Source organism: Solanum lycopersicum, chromosome 1, assembly GCF_036512215.1.
Source record: "Solanum lycopersicum chromosome 1, SLM_r2.1".
In the NCBI taxonomy this organism is placed as follows: domain Eukaryota; kingdom Viridiplantae; phylum Streptophyta; class Magnoliopsida; order Solanales; family Solanaceae; genus Solanum; species Solanum lycopersicum.
Genome location: NC_090800.1, coordinates 82627407 through 82650166, shown reverse-complemented (window position 1 = coordinate 82650166; position 22760 = coordinate 82627407). Strand labels below are relative to the sequence as shown.

The 22760-nt window shown below is 33.8% G+C and overlaps 4 protein-coding genes across 10 annotated transcripts; 1 reads left to right on the top strand and 3 right to left on the bottom strand.

Annotated features, from left to right (window-relative positions):
- Window positions 1-289: 289 nt before the first annotated feature.
- On the top strand, window positions 290-2079 carry LOC101244237 (hydroquinone glucosyltransferase). Its single transcript, NM_001320187.1, is given in 2 exon segments — window positions 290-1769; window positions 1771-2079. Coding segments are annotated over 2 exon segments (1431 nt in total). The 5' UTR covers window positions 290-376; the 3' UTR covers window positions 1809-2079.
- Window positions 2080-6149: 4070 nt separating this feature from the next.
- LOC101243939 (protein trichome birefringence-like 25) lies at window positions 6150-9422 on the bottom strand. Its single transcript, NM_001320693.1, is given in 3 exon segments — window positions 6150-6993; window positions 8206-8483; window positions 8961-9422. Coding segments are annotated over 3 exon segments (1344 nt in total). The 5' UTR covers window positions 9271-9422; the 3' UTR covers window positions 6150-6237.
- A 3796-nt stretch (window positions 9423-13218) lies between these two features.
- LOC101243649 (pentatricopeptide repeat-containing protein) lies at window positions 13219-15894 on the bottom strand. The gene is made up of 2 exons (XM_019212765.2): window positions 14005-15894; window positions 13219-13590 (listed from the first exon to the last, which is right to left on the bottom strand). Exons 1-2 carry the CDS (start codon window positions 15892-15894, stop codon window positions 13219-13221), a joined length of 2262 nt encoding a protein of 753 aa, XP_019068310.2.
- A 1030-nt stretch (window positions 15895-16924) lies between these two features.
- Window positions 16925-22272, bottom strand: LOC104649423 (protein ENHANCED DISEASE RESISTANCE 4). Of its 7 annotated transcripts, none has more exons than XM_026032121.2 (7): window positions 21728-22257; window positions 19972-21429; window positions 19711-19875; window positions 18885-19635; window positions 18162-18222; window positions 17848-18071; window positions 16925-17376 (listed from the first exon to the last, which is right to left on the bottom strand). In XM_026032121.2, exons 1-7 carry the CDS (start codon window positions 21840-21842, stop codon window positions 17322-17324), a joined length of 2829 nt encoding a protein of 942 aa, XP_025887906.2. In that variant the 5' UTR covers window positions 21843-22257; the 3' UTR covers window positions 16925-17321. The 7 variants fall into 7 exon arrangements, with proteins under 7 accessions (XP_025887906.2, XP_069144270.1, XP_019066379.2 ...); XM_069288169.1 differs by having other exon boundaries at window positions 19972-21423; window positions 21728-22234; XM_019210834.3 differs by having other exon boundaries at window positions 19711-21429.
- Between the last annotated feature and the right edge of the window lie 488 nt (window positions 22273-22760).

Below are 22760 nucleotides of genomic sequence, written 5' to 3'. Positions count from 1 at the left end.
GAGTTATTATTAATTTAAAAGATCTATATATCTGATTAACATAGAAAATTAAGTAAATAATTAATATTTTTATTGATTAAATTAATTAATTAAAATATATTTTTATTAAAAAATTTAAATTAAAAAAATGATATAGTAATAAATTTACATAATTTTTAATATATATAATTTAAAATAACGACATATAAATAGAAACGGAGAGAATATGCCGGCGTAATAATGTCATTACACACGTAGCAATGATAACATTTTTGTTGTATAAATAAACACCTGATTCTTCTCATTTCCAACCATTAAACTAAAGCTCGAATAATTCACTTACTCCTATTTTTCACTTCTTCTCTCTTTTGTTGAACCAGAGTTCATCTTCTCAACAATGGCGCAAATTCCTCATATAGCAATTTTACCTTCTCCTGGTATGGGTCATTTAATCCCTCTTGTCGAATTTGCTAAGAGAATTTTTCTCCATCATCACTTTTCTGTTTCTCTGATTCTCCCTACTGATGGCCCAATTTCTAACGCTCAGAAAATTTTTCTGAACTCGCTTCCTTCTTCCATGGATTATCATCTTCTTCCTCCGGTTAATTTCGATGATTTACCTGAAGATGTTAAAATCGAGACTCGTATTTCACTTACTGTTTCTCGTTCTCTTACTTCACTGCGTCAAGTTTTGGAATCTATTATTGAGTCGAAGAAAACAGTTGCCCTTGTTGTTGATTTGTTTGGTACTGATGCATTTGATGTTGCTATTGATTTGAAAATTTCTCCCTATATTTTTTTCCCTTCTACTGCTATGGGTTTGTCTCTGTTTCTCCACTTGCCCAACCTTGATGAAACGGTGTCGTGTGAGTACAGAGACTTGCCTGACCCGATTCAGATTCCGGGTTGTACTCCGATCCACGGTAAGGATCTACTTGACCCGGTTCAAGACCGGAATGATGAATCCTATAAATGGCTTCTTCATCATGCGAAGAGGTATGGAATGGCAGAAGGGATAATAGTGAACAGTTTTAAGGAATTGGAAGGAGGAGCCATTGGCGCTCTACAGAAGGATGAACCGGGTAAACCAACCGTTTACCCGGTTGGCCCGCTTATTCAGATGGATTCGGGTAGTAAGGTTGACGGGTCGGAGTGTATGACGTGGCTGGATGAACAGCCGCGTGGCTCTGTGTTATACATATCGTACGGTAGTGGTGGGACCCTATCTCATGAGCAACTAATTGAAGTTGCAGCAGGGTTGGAAATGAGTGAACAAAGGTTCTTGTGGGTAGTTAGATGCCCTAATGACAAAATAGCTAACGCTACTTTTTTTAATGTCCAAGATTCAACGAACCCTCTTGAGTTTTTACCAAAAGGGTTCTTGGAAAGGACCAAAGGGTTTGGTTTAGTGTTGCCTAATTGGGCCCCACAAGCTCGAATATTGAGCCATGAGTCGACGGGTGGATTCTTGACTCATTGTGGATGGAACTCGACTCTTGAGAGTGTAGTCCATGGGGTACCACTTATAGCATGGCCACTCTATGCGGAACAAAAAATGAACGCGGTCATGTTAAGTGAGGATATAAAAGTGGCACTAAGGCCAAAAGTGAATGAAGAAAATGGCGTAGTGGGAAGATTGGAAATTGCTAAAGTTGTGAAAGGACTAATGGAAGGTGAAGAAGGAAAAGGAGTGCGCAGTAGAATGAGAGACCTTAAAGATGCAGCAGCCAAAGTGCTAAGTGAAGATGGTTCTTCTACAAAAGCATTAGCTGAATTGGCTACTAAATTGAAGAAAAAAGTGTCAAATAATTGATGTAGCTAACCATTAATATTGTTGGACTCCTCTAGTGTACTCGTTATCGTGCCCACGATAAATGCTGGTACACAACTCTCCTATGTCTCTAGCTAGTCCCATTCCTAGTTAGCAATAATTGTTCTTTGTAATTGAAAAGTAGTTGGACATGTTTTGGCTTATGACTTTGTGTACATTTCCTATTCTAGTATTAGTCTATATGAAAAATTGAATTTGTTTTGAATTATATTCCAATTAGTGTATGTATGATCAAGATTATTAAATATTATGCAAAAAGTCGAAATGAATACTTACATAATATTTTGATTTAACAAATTTATCTAGCTAGGTTATTATTGATTGTTGTATTATGAAGTAGTAGGTAATTAGGAGGATGAGATCATCAGTCATCAGCAGGGGAAGAGGACCCAACCATTAAGAAATTGTGTGAAAATCATGGTAGGCACTAATTGGGACTAAATGGAGTAGTTGGTGGGATTGAAATATGTGGGTTTATCATCAACAACAAAAGATATTTTTACTCTGTCATCTAGTGTGAGTAGAACTTTGCATGGAGGGACAGCATTAAAACAACCTATATTTATTTCATCTCACTAAAAATAAGTTTAAGCGTCATTTTGAAAAAGTTATATTAAATTTAAAAGACCGTAGAGATATCAAATTTTATTTTTTTTTATTTTAAAATTATCATATGTTCATTTATCGGCTCGTAATTATCTCTAACGTTACATTGTAGCTTGAAAGAATCTCTAAGAGCAATGATTGACTAGTTGAACATGTTACATCACCAAGCTGGTTCTAAATATTGTCATTAGAGATTTGCTTCTTTCATTAGGTATTAAGGAAAATCTAGCTAGCCAAGAGGGGATCTAATATCATGCGATACGTGATACGTGATTCAAATTAAATCGGAATTTGAAGAAGTAGAAGCTTTTTTCAGTTTTTCCTCCTTGTAGAAGACATCATATCAATCTCAATCCGTACAACAAGAAAATATAGAAATTTATTTTATATTTGTAATTATCCTTGTTTTTTTTTTATATATTTTGGACCACACAAACATGAAGGGTATCAAAATTTAATTAGATTTCATTGTTATCCTTACTTTCGTTTCAGACAAGAAATTATTGTCCATAGGGATGGCCCAATATAATGTAGGTGATCAAACACACACATGTAATATAATAATATATAGCAAAGTCCGTCATTTTTGACTCTCATTTCTTATATTTTATCACACGTTCTAAGTTTCTTCTAATATCATTATATAGTTTTATGGATTATATGAGTAATGGTCATGTACAACAAATAATAAGGTACCACGTCAAAAATTGAAAGCAACTGCCTCTGCATTTTCTAACTTGGTAAAACACTTGGTCTATCACAATACACGAGACAAAATTAACACACCTAATTAAAAGACAAAGTCATCGTTAATTACTTCTAGAATTAGAATATTACCTTAGCTAATATTATTGATTGCTCCACGGCCCACAACATAATTGACAACGTTTTATGAATGGAGAATTATGTCACGTTCTTTGTTTCTAAAATGTCTCACGCAATGTTCTTGCATAATATGCTTGTGATTATGTTATGGCAAGTTTGTTAAATTCGCTAAGAAAATGATAGACTAAACACAAGAAAGTTGTTAAAAGGAAGATAATTTCCTTTCTAAAATTTTTCTCAAGGATTGAAAAATTTCAAGAACATAACTTTATTTAAGAAATTTCATAAAAATCAAACACCTTCGAAAGAAAATATTTTAAAAGTTTTTCTCATATAATTTGGGAAAAACATATTTTGTCTTAAATCGACGAGGAAAATTTTAATTTTGATATTTGAGGAATGATATGTGATGAACCTACAAAGAGATGTATATACTTAATTATTTATCACAATGTATATTTTGATCGAGAATGACAATATAATTGTTGTCAATCTATGTTATGAAAATAAAAAATTACTGGTTGTAATAAATCATTCAGAAACACGAAGTAACTGAGATTTTTAGAACCAGTAAATAAGATGAACAGAAATTTATTTGTAAAAAATAATTGAATCTGTAAAACTTACCAGAATTTGAAATACTCTTTTTGATAATTTAGGAAGAAAATCAAGTGCACTGAATTCACAGTGTCCCCTTAAGGAAATTATTCCCCTCTAGTATCCGAGATTTGATTTGGAATATAACCTCCCACGGTAAAATGATCTTAATCAGTAGAGTATAGATACAAAAAACTCTACTGTCAGCGAATCAATCTACAGTAGGAAAGTACACGAAGAAATATGTGTTTTTAAGAAGAAGGAAGATCAGAAAATTCGTTAGGAAATATTCTGAAGACTGAATGATATTGATAGGCAAGAAGAATATATTCTGAAAGGTTGCAACCCTTTCAGAATTGACACGACCATTAATGAAAGGTTGCAAACTTTCAAATGGTATTGACTGTTCTTGAAAGTTGCAACCTTTCAAAACAGTGGCGGGAATTTTAAATATAATGGAATTTAAAACGGGTCATGCGCGCGGATCCGAGTCGGGTTAACTGAAAAATTGAAAACATTTCGGATAACTTCTGTTATCAACTAATTAATTGAAAATAATTTTTTGGCCATTTAATTAATTAAATAAATAATTAAAATAAATTTGTCCAAAAAATTATCTGCCGAAGCCGGAGCGACGACGGCACGAGGGGGGTCCTTCTTTCCAACCCTTTTAACAATTAATAGGAGTGTTTATTTATTTAAACTCTCCTATTTTCATTTCCATTACCGATGAGGGACTATTGGTTTTTATTATTAAAACATAAGAGGACTTTTCAAGTTTCCAACCTTTCAAGTTTTAAACTTTTCAAATTTCTCTCCTTCCCTCTATTTCCTATCAATTCTTGCTACATACCCAACAATAATAACCTATAGATGATGCAAATTTAATTTGGGTTTGACATTTTAACTGATTGATTTTTCGTGTATAAATATAAAATGATAAAATATAGTACTGAAATAGTGGTTAATTATGACCATGACATTACACAATTGAGGGTATAAAGAAAGACGTGTCGAACTAAGCCTTGATTTATCTAATTAATTGATTAGACTAAAGTTAAAAAGGAGTAATAAATTCACTGATAATGAATGAAATTTTGATAAATGTCCAGTCCCACCAGTACACCATTATCATTTATTAAATTATACATGTTCATAAATAAAATAATATATGAGGTCGACTTATTAATTATTATATGAAAGTTATCCAATATACAGTATGTAATTTCTTTATTATTTTGACTTTATTTGGTTTGCTAAATTTCTGTAAATTTCATTATCGCTTTTACAGAATAATTGTTTTGAACACATAAAAATAACACATGCATATCACTTTCATATTTTCTTAGCATGGGCCCTGGCACTTTAAAAGAGACTATTAACACCATGTACTGAGTAGACTTTTGGCTTCATAACTTGTAAACCTTTTTTTTATATTATCATTATTATGTATACAAGTTAAAAAAATATTTCCTCCGTCTTATTTTAACTCTTTTCCTGTCCATTAAAAAGATAATTAAATAAAGTATTGTCTTAACAAAGTTATTTTAATTATTAGATATTCTTTTGAGAATTTATATAAGTATCAATATGCAAATGTGACCAATATAAATTAAAATGGGATGAACAGAATTATTTATTTTTAATAAAAAATCTCGGGCTAGACCCCGTGATTATATGGGGAAAAATACTGCAAGTGAACTTACTCTTGAGTATGCAAGTTTGGGTGTGCCAAAGCTAGCAAGGACACACTAGGCCCCACTCTGTTTTATGGTTGCTAATATTGAACTAAGAGGGTGGAGCTTGCATCTTCCAATGGTTGCAGCTTTCCTGTACATGAAAAAAAATACATAAACATATCTCTAAACTTGTTAAGTCAAGTACTTTAACTTATAATTTGTTCCTTTTAAACACCATTTGGTTGATGAGGAATCAAATTTTGTGAGGATATTGATAGAGATGATATATATATTGTTCCCAACTCATTACTCCAATTGATAGTGAAAATGTTCGAAAATTATTGTGCTTACTTCAAGTCATTTTGAACAAATTTAAAAACAAACGGGACTAACACAATTTGTCTTTATTTCTTCAATAAAAATCATTACAATACTAGCACAACTGAAGGCATTTAGAAGATAAATGTCGATCGAAATCAACCAACAATGTTCAAAAGAAACAAATTATGGATGGTTTAATGATATAATAGGAAAATGACATAGTTGAGGTAGCTGAGGAAAAAAAAAACCCAACAAATTTAGAGATTGGTTTATGAGTTTGACCTTATTTTATCAGTTTTACACTATAAAGCTGTGACTAAAATATTTACTTGATGAATGAGGATTAAAAATAGTCAGATGAACAATCACAATGGTAGAGCAACATCAATAATTGTATTGTCACAACATTTGAATCAATATATCGTTCCACGAGTCTATTGGACCAGGCAAACACCAATGTAGACAATCATTCTGAATTTTTTTCTTCTTATTTTCTACAGCAAATGGCTGATATTGCCTGTAGACTCCGGGATGCCCGTCTGGTCTCAGCAGTGAAAGTAAGGTTGTGTCAAACAATTTCACCTTCAAACCCAATCCAGATGCTCTTTCGAATTCTTCCAGCTCAACTTTGCGCATTACCTCGTCTACATAACCAATGTCAATCTCACCTTCTTTGAAAGGTCCTGTTCTGTTACAATAACCTCCACTATTCCATTCACCATTCTCAAAGTGATCAGGGGTAGTGGTTCTGAAAAATGTATACGCCTTGTTCTTCGCGTTCATGATGAATTTAAAAGTTGTATTCAATGCTTTGCGATAGGCGTATTCAAATCCCACCTGTGTAATGTTCTTACCAGGACAGTTGTGACACCCAACAATCGTATCATTCTCAAGGTAAATTGTTGATTTCAGGTACCATTTGCCACCAGCTACAAATACATAATCAAAATTGTCGAATTGTTGAGTCCAAACATCATCCAGTTTGTCAAGATGAAGCTGAGTAATGTCCGTTGAAGCTCCATTGTCATCTTCAAAAACAGTTGATTTTGCGAGAAAAGGTGACCAAATCACAGAAAGATTGAAGTCGTGGAGCGGAAAGTACCATCTTCTGCTTTTGTATTGCTCGTCATGGTACACATCATCAGCTTCTTCCTCCTGTTTCACAATGTAAACGTGATTAGAAACAAAAACTATCTTTTCCCTTATAAGTTTCGGCAGCATAGGACAACCCAACACATTGCAACACGATGAAACGTAATCAACTACAAATAAAAAATCTCAAAAAGTATAGTAAAATTCCCAAGGAAATGAAGCAACATGAATTTAACGTGCCAATGATGTCCCGAATGAAGCTTGTGTACAAAAGAGCAAAGGGTTATTCAACAATATCGAATTCTAAATTTAGGATATAGATTCTCGAATTAGCAGCCTCGATTTTATATAGTAAAGAAAATTCCATATTCAGTCAGTCAATTCCAAGTAAAAGAAGTACTGTACTAAAGAAAGAATCAGCACGATCAGCCAACCATCTAAAACGACATTTGTATAAGAGGGTTCTATATAAGACACAACAGGTAAGTAAGATTTCTACCATAATGATCCTTATTACTCTATGACAATTACCATTAAGGTTTTGTCCTTAGAAAAACTGCCTGTCATCTCTTACAAAATTAAACAACACAAAGAATTATGGGCCTGGGTGTGAAGACGGGTGTTAGACTAGACTGATCGTCTGCTTATATGGACTTACGATATCCGGGGTTGAGTTGGACCCCGGTGTCATATCATTACACATCAATTTTTGCTGAAACCTCAAGGAGATAATAATGAGGCCAGCTAATTTTTCTTGGTCAAAGGAGATGGAACAACAGCAAAACTTTAGTAATAGTCTTAAATGTACACTTAGTTAGGTTTGACACTTAACTTTAAATCAACTTCTTAACAACTTTCGAAACAAATGTTATAACTACAAAGAGCCTTTACAAGCTGGCTCGCGGGACCAACATCCATGTAACTGAGAGTGACATTACCGATAAATCCAATATGTAGCTATGCCACCTCATACACAAAAGATCCTAATTATGGTTAGTGAGATACAACTAGATAAGGCACCAGCTTATACAACACAAGAGTGCCCCCACAAATTGTAATGCCATACACAAACAGCCACAACAAGCTTGTATTTACTTGATTTGATATCAACATTACCATTTAAGAGCAATTATTGTTACGACTAAACAACTAAATCATGACGCTTGCAATTACCAATTTCACTAACACAACAAACTGAAACAAAACAAAACAAATGAAATGTAGAGCAGCTAATTGCCTGGTTCAAGTATAACTCTTTTTGAGCTTGAAATGTACCTGTGAGAGAATACAAAGCAATGACTGCACATGATTACGCATGATTGAATCGCCTATGAAGGTGAATGATTTGTTTCGCATCAAATTGAGGAATTTCTTACGGCTAAATCTCGGTAGCTCACAGTCTGTTGGGTTCCATCTCCAGTTAAGATATTCAGTATCAGGTCTCCCATTTTTCATACAGTTCTGATGAGATTCAATTGAATAGCAAGTCGCGTTCGTGTATACTGGACCACTTGGATCATAAACCCAATTTCCTATAAATAAATCACATGTTCCTGAAAAAGAAAAAAAAAAGAGTCAGTTAATTGTAAGGACTCATACATTAGTGACCTAAGCTCAAAGTGCAAAATCTTATTATTTGTACTCAAAGTTGTTCCTTTTTCTATTACTAAAAAAATTCATGACTACCAGCCAAAGATAATATCATAAAAAATTAATCCACCATCCATATTTTATATATTCCACTAGAAAATCTTAATAGCTCAGTTGATTGGTGAGAGTTTGATTCCCAACTTCTCGTAGAAAAGAGATTTTCACTACAAATATGGATGAAAGACTTGATCCTCAAATACCAAATATACAAAATTAATCACAAAACAAAGAGACGAGAAGTGAAGGAAAATTACCCACGTCATTGATTACACAAAATCCAACGCAAACAAATTACAATAAGCTAAAAAAAAACAGAAATTTTTAATCTTTCAAGATTCAATTTTTACAAGAACTGAGCATTCATGCAAATATAAACTAACCATTTCGCAAAGTTTGGTTTTCTGGAAGATCAATAGTCACCAGAGATTCACTCACAGTCACCGTAGGTTCATCAACGGTCACCAGAGGTTCATTGACAGTCACCTGAGGTTCACTCACGGTCACCGGCGCCTGTGGCAATGTGTTGTCGGAAAACAGAGCAGTATTTTTCACTTCAATCTGAGAGAACTGTTCAAAATTGGACAAGATGAGTCGATAGGCAAGACCCAACAACAGAACAAAAACTGTAAATTTTACAAAAATTAAAGAAAATTGTTTCTTGATGACATTGGTTCCATTAAAAGCCTTCATAGTTTTTAGTGTTTCTGCACTTGTTTTTACAGAGACCCAAATAATGTAACGAATATACTTGTACACATTAAGGTCACTGCAATATTATAATTATAAATAAAAAACTTAGATAAGGAAGAGGATGATGGAAAAAATAAAGGATTTTTTATTTTTTTTAAAAAAAGAAATATTTTTGGCAACTAACTGTTAATAGGAAAAAAAATTAAAGAAGGGAAGGGGGTCGTTAGAAATTAGGCAAAGTAAGTTGCACAAAAGTACAAATGAGAGAAAAGGGTACAAAGGGAATAAAGTGGGCTTCACTTTAACAGTGAAATGGTGCAGCCCATTGTGTGCTCAATACTCATATAATTAAATTTAAATTTAAATAATTGGATGTCGATTTGGTTAAAAGTTGAAAAGAGTATTTATTTAAATAGGTCAAATCTCATTATTTGAAATCTTTTGAAAAATTAAAATTTATTTTAAACTTTTATCTTTTACAAAAACACCGTCTATAGTAATTGTTTGTGTTATATTACATAATTTTTTTACGTGAACACCAAAATAGTGATGAAATATTTAGTGAATATTAAATAATATATGATTGTTGATGAAAATGATGAAAAATTAACTCAAGGTAATAAAATCATGTGCTTCGTCTACTTCACAATATATGGAATGATACTTGTTGCACTCGCTCCAAATTACCACATTGCTCTAGTGTGATGGGAACTACTTATTATTGTTGTAACGAACATTCAATTGACTTGTAATACAAACTTATAGTTAGTTTTAATAGTTTTTAAAACTTATGAGTATAAATCGTATTTTTCTAAAAAGGTGAAATATATTTCCCAAATCATATGGCCAAACACATGGTGAAATTTCACTCAAATTTTCACTCAAATAATATTTGCTAAAAATATTTGAAAATTTATGGTCAAACGCTAGCTAAGAGTGTGTGTGACATGCATTTACTTTGAAACAAAGTTGCTCATTTATATAATTAAAAATAATATTTTTATTTACTTTTCTTGCAAAATGAAAAAACGAATGATATGAATGTTCTGATTAGAGATAAAGTTAAATGTGTTATTAGTGTATTTTATACGTTTAAAGATGTAGAATTTCTTTTAGTAAAGTAATAATTTTGTAAAAGTTATATCGTATTAAAATTTAATATTTAAAAGTTAAATAAATTTTATATTTAAAAGTTATGAAGGTTGTATATAATATATATGTAAATAGAAATTTAAAGAAGAATATGTTGAAAGAAAAAGTGAGGATTATTCTTGTGCTTTGGAGATTCTTTAACATATATTATGGCTTTTCTTTTCTCACATTTTTCTTGGTTGGTTTGTGAAATGTCATTTGGCCAATTAAACATTTTTTTTTAAAAAAAGGAATAATATTTCCTCCATACCAAATACACCCCAAGAGCAAAGTTGTTTGAGTTTGAAAATGACAGCTTATAATTTAATAGTAATATTAATATCGGTAATACAGAAATTATTTAATCAAATTGAGTAAACTTCAAATGGTTTTTCATCGACAATGTTGCTTTCTTCTTCTATTTCGGATATTCTAATTCATAATTTTTACTTTGCTAGAAAATGACTTTCGCTCAAAACTGTAGAATGTTAAAATTTTATAACCCATGTTTGAAATTTTATACTCGTGGTGATCAAATTTTATTTATTTATACATAGTTTGTATGTACCATATTGCTTAAACCTTGCGGATATTATATTTCTTGATCCAAAAAGATATGAACTAAATTCTATTTAATTTGATAAATAAATGTGATTTTTCTAAGAGTGAACCAAAAAACAAAAGCCAAGTCAAGGGAGGAAAAATGTTAAAGCTTCGAAAAAAATCACAAAAAAAGCAAAAGACTAATCAAAGTTTAATCTATACAATTAAAGAAAAGATAAGCAAATTCTTGGGCCATTTCTTTTTCCTAGCAATCTTCAAAGAATACGGGTGTTAATGATTTGCTTTGGTTCGATTTTTATCAAAAAAAAATTAATGAGAACCACTTTAGAAACTATTATATTTATTCAAAGCAAAAGACTAGTATATAGGTAGCTTAATAGTCTCTAAACCGATACTAAATAAATCACCTTTCTTAAATAATTGTATACTAACATATAGTTTTTCTTTAATTAATAAAGGTGCAAGTGATATTACAATTAGGCAAATCTTGCTAACTTTATTAGGGAATAAAGACATCCCTATTCCCACTAATAAATCCATCACAATTTAAGATTATTTGTCAGCTTTCTGGGCAATTCCTTATTATCTACTTTTATTATTTTTCAGCAAAATTCATACTCTAAATTTATATCTTTATTTTTTTTAATTCTTATAAAATTTAAATAAAATTGAACAGCATAAAGAGCATTGCACGTAAAGTGGATTACTCAAATAACTTTTGATATGACAAGTTACTTGCTAGTGGCCCTAGATGAAAAGTGATTTAATATGATCGAAAAATTATGTTGTGAAGAAAATGTATTTATTTTTTTATATTTTAACACGATTAACAAAACAATAGAACATATGAAAAATAAATAGCTAAAATGAACTTTGAGTTCAGTCTATACTCAATTCTTCTTTCATTTTGTTATAATAAAACGACTGCACATCTAATATTATATTACCAACCCATTCCTTTCTTTTTTTTTTCCTTTTTGGATCCCTCAGTGTAATTGAAAATTAAATAACAAAAGATCCTCCACATTAATAATCCAACTTTAGTTCAAATCTCTGTTTAGAAGTTTATTAAACAAGATCTAAATATACTTCTATTAGGAGGATAGGTAAAGCCCACTTGAAGGCTCACTACTAAATATGATGGGCTTATGTTATAGGGCCCACATTTCTTCTTTGTCCCTCTATGGCTGACTATATTCCATACCCACCAATAATTGAATTGGTCCTATTAACAGTTTTTCCTCTGCATTAATTCCAATTGCCATCACCAATATTCTTTCCAAATACAGAAATAATTTGCACATCCAATCCATATGGCAATTCAATTTTGTTAAGAAAAGAATAATAACTCATTATCATCATATCATATGGATATGGAAATTAAATTTTTTAATCATCTTTAGCTAAGATATTACTTCTAAATATACTAGGGGCCAGTACGGGCCCAACCTGAAGACGTTTTGAGTTTTTTTTTTTCTTTTTTTTTGAAACATGCCTTTTGATTAATTATTGATCAAATCAAAGTTAAGTACATCATGAATCAAAGATGGGGATCTATTATCCTCTACATAGCATCCGTCATAGAACTTGAAGCCTGAGCTAACTGGTGGGCTCAGTGGTCCGCTGATCTTTTAAAGAAAGACAAACCATATATATGAGTGCTTTACAATCATGAATTATAGCATCAAAGCAAGAGTTGTTTCCACAGGCTTTTTCAAGTGCTTTGTTTAACCAAAAGGTTGTCCATCTCTACAATTATCGCTGTAGCTGCAAAGTGCTCCTTTGATCAGCTTAGTGCTTCCATAAGTGAGTCATTGTCTACCTAACCGACTAGAGCAGCCTCTGATGAAGCTTCCATGAGAATCTTGAACTAGCATGCTGACAATTATTCCTGAAGCAAGATCCCAAGAAGCATCAATGTTGCATTTAAAGATATTCTCACCGGGAGGAAACCATTTTGTTGCAAAATCAGGTCCTATCACAATAAAACTTGGAGGTTGGTGTTCTTGCTTTAGTCCAATCTTGCGAAAAATGGGCTGCCTTTTGTAAACAATTTCAGGCCGTGAAGATCTTCCCTTCCACAAGGTTATTTCTAGCATTCCAAATCTCCCATAGGATCATATGATAGCTTCATGTAATTGATCAAGAGTCACGATATCAATCAACGACTTAAGCCCATCCAAGAGCAAGGTCCAGATTGTCGCCATTACAATGATGATTTCAGCCAAACTTGTTTTGCTACATTGTACTCGATTAAACAGTGCAATATTTTTTCTGTCTCTTGGAGGCATGCCGGACATATGCCGGATTGAGAATCTTCTTATTCATTAAGTTATCACCAGTTGAAAGAATAGCTCTCCAAACAAAATTCAAAACCTTAGGAGGTATCTTCAATTTCCAGATTTTCCACCAAAATTGTCCATTCGAGATAGGTGTAATAGCATTGTGCAGCTCCGAATACCCACTTTTGACAGTGTATCGTCCTTTCCTATCAAGTTTCCACATCCATTGATCATCCCAGAGAAAATCCAAACAGAATCCACTTAATGCAATGTATCTCATCAATGGAGAAGAGTGTCTCCAACTTGTGAGCGTTCCAAGTTCTTGTATACCAATCAATAATATCTGCCACACACAACTCCAACAAGTCTTCATCGGGGGTACTATAAATAAATAATGATTGTCCCACCGGTAACCATGGATCATTAAGGATTTTTAATAGAGTAAATGCCAAACTTTGGAAGGATGGCAGGTTTACAGTAAAGACATGCTATAACAATCTTTTGTGGAGAATAAGAGGCGAACTGTGGTAGTTGGCCATGGAGATATTTTCTCATGATGCCGACCAAATTCTTGAACTATCTGGGGATTCCTTTGTTGACACTTCTTCTATGAGCAGAGCTCTTCTTCTAAGAATATAGTGGCTGATAGCTTTGCTAATTCTTTGATCAAACATCCTAAGATAGTATATATTGCGTCATTGTCCGAGTGAGATTTATCCCAAGAGATAAAGGAATGAACTGTGTCGCCTACATATACCCAACTGCAACCCGCAGTTTTCTTGGCTTCTCGTCCTCTCATCATCTTCATTACCCTCCCCATCTCATTCCATTTCCCTTCCGAGGCATAGATACCAGCCAATTGCGCGTATCTAGACCCGTTCCCTCCTTCAATTTGCAATAGCTTATCCTCTGCAGCTTTTGCAAGTTCAGCATTTCTGTTCATTTTGCAAGCATTTAGAAATGTTCCCAGAATTACAGCATCTGGTTCCATGGGCAACTTCTCCATTAAGTTTACAGCTTTGTCAAGTTGATTTGCCCTTCCATACAAATCGATCATGCTTGCGTAATGATCAGTTCCTGGTGATATATTGTGATCTTTGGTCATGGAAAAGAAATACTCTTCTCCTATTTTTACTAATCCACGGTGCCTGCAAACTGATAGAAGAGCAAGGAAAGTGACTTCATCAGGTTGGAAACCTTGCTCTGTCATCTGACTGAAAAGCTGAATAGCTTCATTTTCATACCCATGGAGAGCATAACCAGCTATCATACTATTATAAAGGATAGTATCTCTATCAACAGACAATTGAAAAACCCTCTGTGCATATGTTACATTTCCACTTTTTGAGTATGTATCAACCAATGAATTTGCCAACTTAGTATTCATTGCGGTGCCAGTTCTTAGTATACAGGCATGTATTTGCTGCCCATAATTAAAGGTTGCATGTATGGCGCATGCGCCGAGCAGGTTTATGAAAATCAGTTCATCAGGAACAGTTGTTTTCTGTGTCATTAACTCTCTGAAAAGCTGAAAAGCATATTCACATTGATTGACTTTCACATACCCAGATATCATAGCAGACCATACAACATGATTCTTATCAGGCAATGAGTCAAAAAGCCTTCTTGCTTCTAACATATTACCCGCTTCTGAATATCCTACGATTAATGGTGTGACGGCAAAAGGGTTGTCTTTCTGAGTAGTTGTACAAACAGAATGTGCATAATTCAAGAGACCACACTTGCAATAAAGATTTACGAAACTACTGCTAAGAAATGGATTCAAAGTCATCCCTTCCTTCAAAATCAAGGCGTGAATTTCCTTCCCAAGTTTCAAATTCTTCACGCCAGAACAAGCACTTATAACGCTAGAAAAACTGTGTTCATTCCATTTAAATCCCTCCTCCATCATGCTCCTGAACAACCGGATGGCCTCCTCTTCATACCCGTTTTGGGCAAAACCCGAAATCATTGTGTTCCAAGAAACTTCATCATTCAACTGTGGCCTAGTTGAAAACACATCCCGAGCCATTTCCACCTCACCTTCTCTAAAACAAGCTGCCACCATAGTATTCTTAGAAACCGTGTCAACAAACCCAACGACAGATCCATCAAAGACCCTCCAAGCATCTCTGAAACACCCGCATTTCGAATACATAACAATCAAAGAACTTAGTGAATACCTGCTTAAACTATTCCCACTCTTCAACATATATGAATGCAATTGCCTACCATATGACAAAAGACTCAACTTTGTTACTAAACCAAGCATGGTAGTCAAGGCATATTCAGATACTTTGTCAGCAAATTGCATTTCGGCAAATAATCGAACTGCTTCATCCTGAAATCCTTCAGAATTGACATAACCGGACAGCATTGTGTTGTACGTCACACAATCCTTTAAGGGAGCAGCATTAAAAAGCGTTCTTGCTTTAGCAAAGTTTTGATCTTTAACATAGGTGTTTATAATAGCATTCCAAGAGAAAACATTTCTTTCAGGCATTTCATCAAACACTTTCTGGACATCATGAACAAGAAAGTGCTTTGAGTATATATGAATAAGATGGTTGACATCAATGATTCTTGGGGTTAGACCCGATTTGATGATACTGGTTTGAAACTTGGCGCAGTCTAACAGTGATTTCATATTGAGTATTGGCCTTCCAATTTCTTCTATTTGTTAATTTTAAATGTTATATGCCTCTTAAATTCTAATTAGTTTGCCTTCCAATTTCTTCCATTTGTTAATTTTAAATATTATATGCCTCTTATATTCTAATTAATATAACTATTTTACCACAATATTTATATTAATTGACATATAATTTTGCTTTTTGAAAAATAATTAAAAATAAATAATTAATGTTGAAGGGAAAAGAAAAATTAAAAAAAAAAAACTTGATATGCTAACTAAGTAATTTTAAATAAATATTAATGATGAAAATTTAATTATTTAAGTAGCAATTATTTATCTTTTAATTATTTTATCTTCTATCTTACATATAATTTTTTATAATTAACACATATTGATTATGCTTGTTTCTAAATTTACATTATCAAAAAAATTCATATTAAATAAGTACTACTTAAAATGTAGCAACTATCCCTATGATTTAAATTTAAAGTTTTAATTTAATTGTCCAAAATTCTATCATATTTTATCATTACTAATTAAGAAACACATTTGTTTATTATTTCTCGACCTTTTTATTCATACATTTCCTTTGATTTCTAATGTTAATATTATTGATAGAAAAAATAAATATTATTATATTTTAAAAATTGAAAATATCACAAATAAAAATTGCAAATTTTCAATAAAAATCATTGGCTTCCCCTTTTCTAGTATAATAAATATAGAAATAGGATTCCTTTGTACTATCGAATGATCTATAGCTAAGATTTAGTATATATATTTTTATCATCATTTTAAGCGTGAAATATTGTTTAATAGATACATTTTGGACAAAAACATAGGTGTTTAATAGGCAAGAATCTCAGTTAAAATGCCAAAATAAAAAATTATTTTAGGTGCTTATATGTTTGGTAATTTTCTGCTATTTGAAAATCTGTTAAAAGGAAATAATAATTTTAAACACATACGATGGGATGGAGAATTATTAACTAAATCCTCATGTGAGTATTAGTAGTATTTACTATTTAGTACAAGAAGCATCTTGCTCTAATTTAATTTAAATAGAATACAGAAACAATCTGCATTACAGCTAGAAAGCTAACCGTGCAAAGGAGTTTTTTAATACAATATTTGCACAACCATATAGCCATGATTCAGTAGTAGCCACACAAACTTCCTTTAATACTACTACACAAGTGCACACAGCAACTACATTTTAATGAATTTACATCGACAGAGAAGAAGAAGAAGAAAGTATGTAGATCTGTAAGACACAAATTTCTCACTGGCACGCGACAAAACAAAAATAATCTAAGTTCCATTTTACATGTCTCCTTCACAGTAACCTAACATTCACCTGTCAGGCACTGCAGCTCCAGATTTTCCGTATATTGTAAGCAGCCTCCTTCCTAGTAAGGCCAAACTCTTTCTAATGGTAGTTATGCTTCTACTTTTGGAGGTCTCATCCCAAAACCACGCTTTGCTTTCTCAACGCTGAAAATAAGTGTTAAGTTAGTTACCACAGTCTGAAATCAAAATGTTCTATAATTGTGAGAAATGGATAATATCATAAATATGAGCAGGATCGTTATAAATATGAAAGGTTGAAGCAAGAAATAGGGAGCAACGATCAAGACTGCAATATATATTAGCTACATCTTAAGGCAGCAACGTATCATGTTATCATAGGTTTACAATAAACAGTACATCAGTTATATATCTTTTGATCATTGATCTCAACTGTAAGGTGTCTGGGAAACGGGATGTTTGTGTTGCATGTGGGGTTCGATATGTAATTTTTTAGAGCAGTGTGTTAGTATATATTGCTAACACAATGTAGGCCAGGGGTCATTCAACGAACTGAAACAGCAACATGAACCTTTACAGAGCAATATGAACAACTAATTGATCGCAAGAAAGAATTATTGAAAACTTAGAGCTATCATAGAATTGATTGATACTCACGTCGGAGCAAGTTTTCCCAGGCTCTCTAACTCTTCACCAGAATCCTCGTCAAGGACTCTACCAGAAATTTCAAGAATATAAGACCCGTCTCTGTCAGCTGGAAGGCCCCTACTTGCAAGCAACTTCAGATCCTTTGGGTTAAGCTCTCTCCCGTTAACAAATACTCCAGTACCTCCACCAGCACAGTTTACAGGCATGGGATAGTTAAATTCTTCAATAAATGGCTGCGAGAAGAATAGTTATAGTATGGGTAAGCATAACTAAAGAAGGAGCATACAGGCTACAAGTATCTACTGGAAAATAGCAAATCTTACAGGGATAATGCCCAGACAATGACCACCGATAACTCCCCAAAATCCAGCTCGAAAATCATACCTAGCATAGGAAATTAAGTCAAGAAGCAATTTACTTGTAAATGTGATTTTACGATAAACCAAAATATGGTTTAAGTCTGGGTAAAGGGAATCTTTGTAGCTGAAAAATGTAGACCAATTGACAGAACTGAACCATCAAAAATAGGAACCCTCTTACAAATTTAAGTAGAACTAGAACTACAAATCATGTACACTGTCAAATGATCGATACAACATTGGAGTTCTTTCCCAGGTACTTAGAGTATTTTCCTCAGTATCTCAGAAACAACAGCGCTAATCATATGCATGTCGTGATATCGCTTCCAAGAGGTTCCATGTGAAGATTTGACTAATGTAATTTCTCATTGTAACTGTGCAACTTCTGCATGATCATACTTATCGAATGGATTTTATGTTGCAACTTGGTTAATGCAATTCCACAAAATCAGTATAGATTTAATAGGAAAATCATAGTCTCTTATAAATATTTCACCAAGCAAACTAGAATTATATAGAGCTTTATTCCCCCACCCCCCAAAAAAAAAAAAAAATCTAAAATGAATAAATAAGGAAACAGAATACTGAAATAGTCACTTATGCTATTTCAGGCCTTTAAGAGTAAAAGAGATCGTGTTTAAACTCAAAGAATGAACAGGTTGAATAATTGAAGGTCTGGTCACTTACCAGTAATGTCCAGGTTGTATTGGTCCAGCACGCTTTTCTGCCCTTTTAATCAACCTATCTGGTATAAGATGCCCATTAACGGTAATGTTGGCCTTTTCCCCATCGGAAGAATCAGATCGGCTGAATTCTTTAAAACTGTTCTTTATAATGCCAGAGAAAAATGATGCTTTAGTGGCTTTCAGCTGGTCTCCTTCTTTACAATATACACCAGACCCTAAAGATGAGCTAGTGTTACCATACTCATTGGATGGTATGTCCATCTCAGTTGCTGCAGCTAAATCTTTAGTGGAGTTCTGCTCTGAAGTAGTTCTTTTTTGCATCAGCTTCTCTGCATCTGAGCGCGTACTTCTGTTTCCATGATCCAGTCGGTTGGCAGCATGAAATTTGTTAGAATGGTCAAAGTACTCTTGCAGTGGCGAACCAGCTGGTGGTGGAGATTCTTTACCCTTCATTGGCAGCTCAGAGTCAGACTTTTCCATTGTTGCAGCAAATTTATTGAGGTTGTCCTCTTCCCTTGAACTGCGTGAAGATGTAGAACAAAGGCTTCTCATCTCAGCAGATTTAAGGGAACTTCCACGGCCTGTTGATAGTGATCCAAGTTCTTGATCCATTGCATGGAAATCATATTTAGAAGTATCGTAATCTTCGGAGGAAAAGGTCATGCTAGGACGGTTTGTATGTCCATTGGAGTATCGATTCCCTTCATTCAACATGACTCTCTGTTGATGACCCATCTTTTTAGTGCTTTTATCTATTCGTTCATCAATAGAAACAGTCAGTTTATTATCTGAAACTGCAATAACCATAACTGCAGAACATGACCCACATTTCATTTTTTGCCTTTTACCACCATGAAAAACTTCCTTAGGTATTTGCAGCAGCTGAAAACAATTGAAGCACGTTAAAAATGGGGCTCCACCAGCTACAGGTAGACATAATTGTCCACTAGACTGACCCCTGGGAGGAAGTCGACGAGCAAAACCACCTACAGCTGCATTCAGGTCAACAAAATGAGCCATTTGTGATTGAGGATTCTGCGGCTTTAACGGAAGAGGATTGGCATTTCGAGGATTATAATCTTGCTTACCAAATGCACCTCTATTTTGATGATGGTGGAACGTTGGGTTCTGTGAAATGTCAGAGAACCTTTTCTCACCAAAAGCAGCGGGTGGAGCTCGTCTACGGACTTGATTTAAGTTGCAGCAGTGAAAACAATTACAAGATGGATGATGAGGATTAGCCTGAGGCAGGTAAGGTCGATAAGGATCTGTAGGTGTGATTTCATTACCCATTGACCGCCCAGAAAAACGGGAGTGAGAGGGCTGCAATTGAAATGGAGCTGGGGCTTCGTATGGATCTCCACCAAGCAATTGGGACCTTCGAGGACCTCCATATCCCTGGATACGGTCTCTAGAAGGATAAAATCCACCGCCAGCCATGTCATGAGAATTCATAGAAGGCGAGGGCGCATTGTAGTGGTTCAGGTAGGGAGGTCTTTCACCAGAAACATGATTTTGTGCCAAAGCTCCATTCAAGATCCTTGTAGAGCTTTCAGGAAACCGGTCAACGGGATTTCCATAACCTTCATGATGAGCCATCCTCCTTTCAAGTGGGACTCTTTCGTTAGGCAACTCAGACACATCACCAAACCGACTGAGCTGCTCTTTTAGCTCATCAAACTTCCTCAAAAGCTCTGCTCGCTCATCAACTGGACAATCAACCTGACTTAAATCATCCACATCTTTCCCATACAACCTCTTATCATTATCATAATTTGAACCTGACCAGTAGCCAGAAGGACCCTCTTCTGAGTTAACGGAGGACGCGTACCTCATACCTTCAGGATCTACTCTTCTTGCCCTGGGCAACACCTCTGCCTCACTTCTCCAATCTGGAACTCTACCTGTTCTTCGGGACTCAATTTCTTTTCCATTCCGGGATTCAGAAAGTTCAAATTCTTTAGCCTTATTTTCTTGAATTTGTTCCTCCTGATTGAACCCATCCACATCCTTCCTGTACAACCTCTTATCACTATCATAAATCGATCCTGAGGAGTAGCGCAACGAACCCTCTTCTGAGTGAATGGAGGATGAAAACCTCATACCTTCACGATCAGCTCTTCTAGACCTAGACAACACTTCAGCCTCACTTCTCTGCCTACTACTCCTATATGGAGTAATTCGGCCTATCCCTCGGGTTTCAATTTCTTTTCCATTCTGAGAGTCAAAAGGGTCAAACTCATTGGCCATATTTTCTTGTCTTTGTTCATCAATGTTAGTCTTATACATCACCCTATCATCCTCATTAGCCCAATTATCCGCAACATTCCTCAAATTAGCCCTGTACGTTTCAGGTGCATCGCGCAAAGCCCTCCTCCTATCCCTTGAGCTGGAAGAGCCATTTGACTTGACATCGTAACCGGAACCATCAGCCATATTCATAAGTTTCTTATCTGAAAGATCAAAATTCTCAGGCTTCTCCATAGTTTCTTCTTCAGACTTCTCTACAAATTTATTCAACTCCTCATTTTTATTTTTAGCTGTAACTTTAACAAGAAAGAGAAAAAAAAAGAAAAAGAGAGCAATCTCAGAAGACTTCAACTACAATAAGACAAAGAAAAACCACTAATGCAAACAAATCAATGTTACAATCTGACCACAATAATAACAAAAGGGGAAACAGTCAAAGAAAACGAAATCACACAACTTGAAGAAAAAACCAATTCCAAGAATTGCACTTCACCCATTCTAAATCAATTTAAAGAATTGTTTTTTACCCATTCCTCTAGTAAACTAAGCAGAAAAAAAAAACAAAGAAAATGAATATAAAGAAGTGAAGAGTACCTCTTAAAACAGCACCACAACCCCCACACTGGTAAACAGAATAATCAGTAAGCTCAGGTAGCAAATTTTCACACTTTGGACAACGAACCAAACGAACCTTTGCTTGTTCAGACATTTAAAGATGTCTTTCAAAGAATCTTGAAAACCCCAACAAGGGAATTAGTACTCAGCTCTCAACAATTTTCAACCATTTTTACAAGGTCCTTTGAAACAATCTTGAAAAACCCCAAGATCATTTTCAAGAACTCACAAAGTTTCAAACTTGTTCAGCTGTCATTAATGTCTTTTAGTACAAGAAGGCATCTGAAGAAAAGGGATTATTTTGCAGAAAAATTGAACCAAGAAAGTAAAAATCTTTGTAGGTAGGTAGGTAGGTATGTTGCAGAAACCTCTGTTTTCTCACTTCTTTGATTCACATTTGGCTTTGGGAGAAAATAATAAATGGTGTCAATATAAACTACCAAACAAAAATTGCACCAAGTCAATAAATCGCCTTATTTTTTTCTCTGTTTTATTTTATGAAATGAATACACCAGAGTTTATATTTATTTTTTAATAATATTAAGTGAGATTTTTAAATTTCTTTAAAAAGAAGTGGACCATAATATAATTAGTGAAATGAAAATAATAAATGAGTGAGTCTTCAGTTCCACCAACGTCCTGCAAAATAGAGTAAAATCGCAACTATTCCTTCGTTCAATGTGATGGATAAAGTTTTTGTAATTTTATTTAGTTGCTTAAATAACTTATCTCATTATTTATAAGAAATAATTTGTTTGATATATACGGTGAGATAAATTATATCAGAATTGTTAATTTTACCATAAGTTATTTCGAAATAATTTATTCACAATCAAATTGAAGAAGATTCAAACATCTACTATATATTTTATAAAAGAGAATCAAATGAAACCCCTCGACTTTTACTAACTCTGTGATATCTCTAACGTTTTTTAATTTTTAAGCGTCTTCCGAGAAAAATCGTTTAGGGTTTATATAATTTAGGGATAATCATTGAAATTGCTTATGAATG